Source organism: Capsicum annuum, chromosome 4, assembly GCF_002878395.1.
Source record: "Capsicum annuum cultivar UCD-10X-F1 chromosome 4, UCD10Xv1.1, whole genome shotgun sequence".
NCBI lineage: Eukaryota > Viridiplantae > Streptophyta > Magnoliopsida > Solanales > Solanaceae > Capsicum > Capsicum annuum.
The window spans coordinates 28,539,437-28,545,791 of NC_061114.1; the positions used below are offsets into that span (position 1 = coordinate 28,539,437).

General features: G+C 31.4%; 1 protein-coding gene across 1 annotated transcript in view; it reads right to left on the bottom strand.

Moving 5' to 3' along the window:
* The window catches only part of LOC107855648, a gene marked incomplete in the record, with an annotated part of 11,128 nt that extends 7,192 nt beyond the window's left edge, over positions 1-3,936 (bottom strand). The window contains 5 exon segments of the mRNA XM_047411775.1: positions 1,396-1,577; positions 2,025-2,103; positions 2,187-2,275; positions 2,579-2,623; positions 3,215-3,936. Of these exon segments, the coding sequence (XP_047267731.1) occupies positions 1,542-1,577; positions 2,025-2,103; positions 2,187-2,275; positions 2,579-2,623; positions 3,215-3,529 (564 nt within the window).
* Positions 3,937-6,355: the final 2,419 nt, after the last annotated feature.

Consider the following 6,355-nt stretch of genomic DNA (forward strand, 5'->3'; position numbering starts at 1 on the left):
TCTGCAATTATCAATACAAAAATCTCTTTAACATCGAATGTGTAGCATTTTCACTGTATCAGCATACGTACGCCTTTTGCTGTAAACAATCTCTTATCGAAGTAGAAAAAACAACCACGAAAATGATTGCAAGAGGACAAGGTGACTGAAAGCAGTTGAGGAATAAATAAGTGTAACATATGAAATTTTAGTCTCACAACCATCCTACATCCTCATTAGTGTGTTACTACATTTATCATTGAATAATAGGAATTTGAACAAATACTGCAGTAGACCTAAAAGAACGGAAAGCAAGCAGGTTGAGTACCCGAACACATACCCAATTAGATTCCATTTTCCAAAACATGTCTAATGCCTGCTACTCTTTTAACACATACCCAATCAGATTCCATTGTAAGTCTGTCTAATGACTGCTACTCTTTTGAACACATACCCAACTAGATTTCATTGTCCAAAACCTGTCTAATGCCTGCTACTCTTTTTAAGTTTGGAAATCTATAACCAGTCCCAGTTAGAATCCTAAAACCGATAGCTCCCAATAAACAAGGTACATTGATTAATTAAAAACAAATAAAAAATCAATATAGACATATAATCACATAGCTGATGCTGAAAAATCAAAATAACAAGAGGCAACATATTTAGATTGCACCATCATCGATAGTGCTACATAATAACCTCAAAAGGTACTAATTAAACCTCACATATGCAGTGACTAAAAAATATTATGACAGAACTCTTAACAAAATGCTCAATATAATCTTAATGATCAAAAATGACAAATATATAATACAACTACGACATATTGAAACAAGCACAAGATAATAAAGTACGTGGTATCAGATCTTAGAGGAACAATTTCAAATCCCAGTGAGGAACATTCCCAAAACTCATCAAAATCACTACGCTATTGAAAATCAGGAGAAATTCATACCATTCCCATCATAACAACAGCTACCATAAGCTAATGGTGTTATAGTTCTCAGAAGGAAATTGATCCAAAGTCTTAAGTAATTTTGAACCAGTAGACATTGCAACAACCCATTCAAAGCGGAAAGACATTCACATGTTTAAATAATGATAAACACATAATCTGACTTTACAAAGCAAGTTTTTCAGTTTAGTTTCTTCAAGAAAGTCAACAAATAGTAAAGAAAGAACTAAAATAACATATATAGCACAAAATCTAGGAAAACAGTTCCCTTTTGCTTAAATTCCTTATCAGACATGTTAAAATATTTCACAATGGTAGTTCAAGCAATGATATGCTACCTCTTTTTTACAAGTCTCAAGAACTGACACTCCAGGCTTACAGATTGAAAGAATAAGTAACAAAGCAGACCATGATTAGCAAAGACCCAAAGAACAAAAGAAAAGCTCCAGCCAAGTACTTACGAAAGCCAATGATAAAACATCAATTGCATGACTAAGTTCACAAATCTGCTCTTGTTGATCCAAAGTTTTGGTTTTCTTTAGTTCTTCTGCTTCTTTAGTTGTTGCAAGAATCATCTCTTACAAAGCTGCATCCTTTTGCTTATCTTTCATCTTAGCTCTTCTTCTTCTTTCTCTTCCTCCTCCTAAAAGAAATGACTTTAGAAATAGCAGTCTACAACAAACTTTTTGATACGGTAAATAACTTTATCAATAATAGGAAAATCACACACATACAAGTAGTGTTTAGTTCATTATATCATTCACTAGAAAAAATATTCTAAACTTGAACAATTTGAATTCTTCCCAATAGTTTAAATTAATAATGAGGCTTCATGGCCCATAAAATTCAAAAAAAAAAAGTAAAAGGACAGAGAAACAAGAAACAACGCTTAGTTCATTATATCATTTACTTGCAAGAGTGTATTCCTGTTAATTCGTCTTTGCCACTTCTTCATTTTAGATTAACAGCCAGCACAATAGAAGCAGCAAGATTTTACCTTGATGAGCTATTCCATACTCCACATGTAAGCCAAAATTTGGTTGCAGAAAAGTTCTTAATGTAGCCAACTGTCTTTGTGATGAATACTTACTCTGAGCCTATTTTGGGCTTCTCTATACTCTCCAAAAACTTGACACCCCATATCATTGCAGCTGCAGTTGTTGTTTGCCCTGCAATTATCAGTGTTAACAAATTATCTATGATCTCTTCATCATCAAGATTTTGATCGGCTAGAAATGAATCCTTATCCAACCTGGACTGCAGGAAGTCTTCATGATAGCGCTTCCCATTGCGCCGAGCTGTTATCATTTCCTTAAAGGTTTCCATTAGCCTCCCATGTGCCTGGATATAAATTAAGGATAAGCATAATCTAATAGTGTAGATTAAATTCTCTTATATTAAGCAAGAAATCTTAGTTATCTACTCCCTTTTGATAACTAATGATCTATTTACTCAAGCTCCATTTTGTTCTGATAGTGGGAAAATTTTGTTAGAGATGTTGCAAGCCATCGTGTTCACTGCATTAGCTGACAACCTTGCCTTAATGCCTTCATAATATTTAGTTCCTGAAATCACGATTGGAAAGGACAACATGGCATCAAAAACAACAGTGCAATCTCTTTCAATTTGTTCTAGCAAGGATACATCTTTGATGCTCATTAGCATATCGCACATTGCATCAAATGTTATCTGCATCCAAATTTCACAAAGTCAGCATACACTCACTACATCACACAGCATTTCCTTAAGTTCTACACAGTGGCGATTAATTAGTTTTTCAGTTTATCAGGTCAAGGGAGTCTAAATAATATGTACTTTTTCATAGCAAACTTGATATGGTAACTTGAAAAAAAGAAAGTAAAAACCTGTGCTAACTAGTTATATTGCATTGATTATTGCATTGATTATGTAAAAGAATTTTATATTGTGTCGGTTTATATAACTTGTATTCTTTTACTACCATTTCTTTTGGTAATTATATGCTTCAACTTAATGTTGATCACCCTACAGTTTGCTTGTAAAGTCTAGTAATAATTAGGATCACACATCTTTTTGTCTGGTTTATCTTGAATTTTTTAGTCAAAAGGCCCAGATGAATGCACTAAATCTTGTTTCAATTAATCAAAAAAGAGTAAGGGACTAAATTTCTTCAAGTCATAATGACCAAAGTAGCAGTGCTAGCACTGCACTAGTAATGGTCTTATTGCATGAGTTTCAGTTCTGGTAGTGTACAATTCTATGAATAGAGTAATAGATCCAAAGCCATTATGGACAAATTACCTTCATATTGAAGTCGAGCATAGTGAAGCTCTTCCCTTCCCTTTGTACTTTCTTCAATCTTTCACATAGCATGTTAGCAAATCTCTCGACAAACTTTGACAATGAATTCATAGAGAAAGGATCAAATAGGAGATGCCTAATTCTTTTGTGACTTTCTTGAGGAACACATAAAAAACATTTCTTTACCATAGCATCTGCCATCGACTTCACGCAGCCTTTGTTGAAAAGAGAAAAATCATTGGTAAAAATTATTTTTGCACCCTCAACACTTGAACAAACACATGTATCTTCCCCAAGATCCTGATTTTGGACCATCTTTCTTGCTTGTATTAAACAATTGTAAAACTACCATAATTTGCTTAATATATAGCCGATAAACTAGAGGAACAAAAGAACACTGAGGTTTTCCAGGATACCTTACTTCATATGAATTGATAGTTAATGCTCTGTTGAGAATGAGTTTAACTTTTATAAAGTGATAATGTATAGATAACCACAAGTAAATGCACATAATGGCTTAGAACCAAGTCCTGATTAGGGAAAACACTCAAATAAGAATTGACTTTAATTGCTGAGAAGACATGATTAACTGTCCTATAGCAAAGTCTAAAAAAATCTCTGGGGAAGATTTTTATCAGAAAATTAAAACGTGTTGATAAATAAATATATGCTTATTTATAAATATTTGGGGAGATATTGAATAGAAGGCCTATGAACTCTCTTTTTTTCGTCATTGAAATAGTTGACCTTATGTCATCTCAATATATGTAAAAACTAATATGTAAATCTTACTGCCTGTTTGGCCATGGAAATTTTTTCTTTTTTTCCGAAAAATTTTTTCAGAGTTGGAAATTGTGGTGTTTGGCTATGAAAATTCAGAAAATAATTTTGAAAAATTTTTCTGAAAAGGGAAAACAGGTTTTTGTTATTTTTATAATTTTTCAACTCCAATTCCAACTTTTATTATTATTACATATAATCTCAATCTTTTAAATTTTTACATAAAACTCTCCTTATAACATTACTTTTTCAATTTTACGTATATAACAGTTTTAAAGAATAAGATAATTATAATTTCAAATTTAATGTTATCCTAATTAATATATATCTCTTTTTCTCTGTCATCATTATTTTTATCCCTTATTTAATTTTCTCCCTTATTTAAGACATTATTTTACTGCTAATTTATATTTATACCTATAAATATATAAAGTATTATATTTATACCCATAAATATATAAAGTATTATATTTATAAGAGAAATATACAAAGTATGTTATATATTAAGTTTATACCATGTATATACCATATACACACATATATAAACATACAAAGTATTCAGAAACATACTAAGTATATTTATAATATAAACATACAAAGTATGTTATATATGAAGTTTATACCATGTATATACCATATACACACATATATAAAAATACAAAGTATAAAGAAACATACTAAGCATATTTATATATTTATGGTATATGATATAATACACATGAAAAGCATGTTTTACATAGAAATAATTTATTCACACACAGTAAAATCTTTCATGTATAAGAAAATTAAAGAAATAAATTAGCGGCACCCTAAAATTTAATAACAACTCATCATTACCTATTTTTTAGGAACAGCAAATGAAGGAAATAAATTAAATAAATTCCTAAAAAAATAAATTTGTTTGAAAGATAATATCTGTTACGTAAAAAACAGAAAGCAGTGATCTGTTAATATAATATCCATATTTAAAATTTTCAAATATGAGAAAACGGCTATTAATGTAAATATTATATATTTCATAATTGAAATTCATTAAATATGGTCATGTCTATGTAATTATTTTTATAATAGTGGCTAATTGTGTTCTTTTTCCATTAGGAGGTAAATTTTAGTTGGGTGATTTTGATAGTTTGTAAAAATTAGGGCATAAAATCATATTTAAAAAAGTTTTTTCAAAAGTCAAAAAAAATTTTCAAAAAAGACAACTCCAACTCCAACTCCAACCTCCAACCTCCAACCTCCAAAAAATTTTAGTTTTCATGGCTAAACGGTTAAATCTTTCATGTATAAGAAAATTAAAGAAATAAATTAACGGCACCCTAAAATTAAATAACAACTCATTATTTCCTATTTTTTAGGAACGACAAATGAAGGAAATAAATTAAATAAATTCCTAAAAAAATAAATTTGTTTGATAACATTTGTTACGTAAAAAACAGGAAACAGTGATTCCAGCTCCAGCTCCAGCTCTGAAAAATTTTAGTTTTCATGGTCAAACAGATACTTAATATAGAAAAGGCAGAAAGAGCAAAGTTATACTTCAATCTTAACATTTACTTGCACTCTTGACCGTACCTACCCACTTCAAGATAAACGACACTATAGTTGTACCTCTTTTCCTTAAAAAAAATATTTTTTCCATTGTTGTTTCCCTTCATCTACACACTAACACACCACGACCACACTACCTAAGCTTCTTATAGTAATAGTGTAGAATTAAACCACTTAATACTATTTTTTTTCAAGCTATGAATCACTAATTATAAGGAGAAAATGGAAACGGAGCATCAAAATATGAAGAAACAAGGCAAATGAGATGAGAGAAAAGGATGAAAAATTTACTTTTGATCGCTCAATGGTGTCGGAGCTTTCCACCTCTAAAGTAATGGTCTTGCTGGTAAGAGTCTTCATGAAAATCTGCATACCTCCCCTGAGCCTTAACACAAGATGAAGGATCGATTCTTTTTTAATATTATAGTCAGCAAGAGTTCTTTCATCTTTTAACTGCTTGCTCGCGAAGATCAATCTTTGCTGGTCCAGCGGAATACCTTCCTTGTACTAGATCTTGGCCTTAACGTTGTCAATAGTGTCTGAACTCTCTACCTTAAGGGTGATCATCTTCCCCGTGAGAGTCTTGACAAAACTCTGCAAACTACCAAGGAGAAGAAGGACCAAGTGAAGAGTGGAATCCTTCTAGATGTTGTAATCAGGGAGGGTAAGGCTGGGCTGATCGGCAGAGGATGAAGGGAATTTAATTTTGCGCACCTCTTGACAGTGTATGAAACAGCGAGAGAAAGGAAATTATGTAGAGAAAGAATGTGAATAGAACCCTAGCTATGCAAATTTCATGTTGTGCGACAT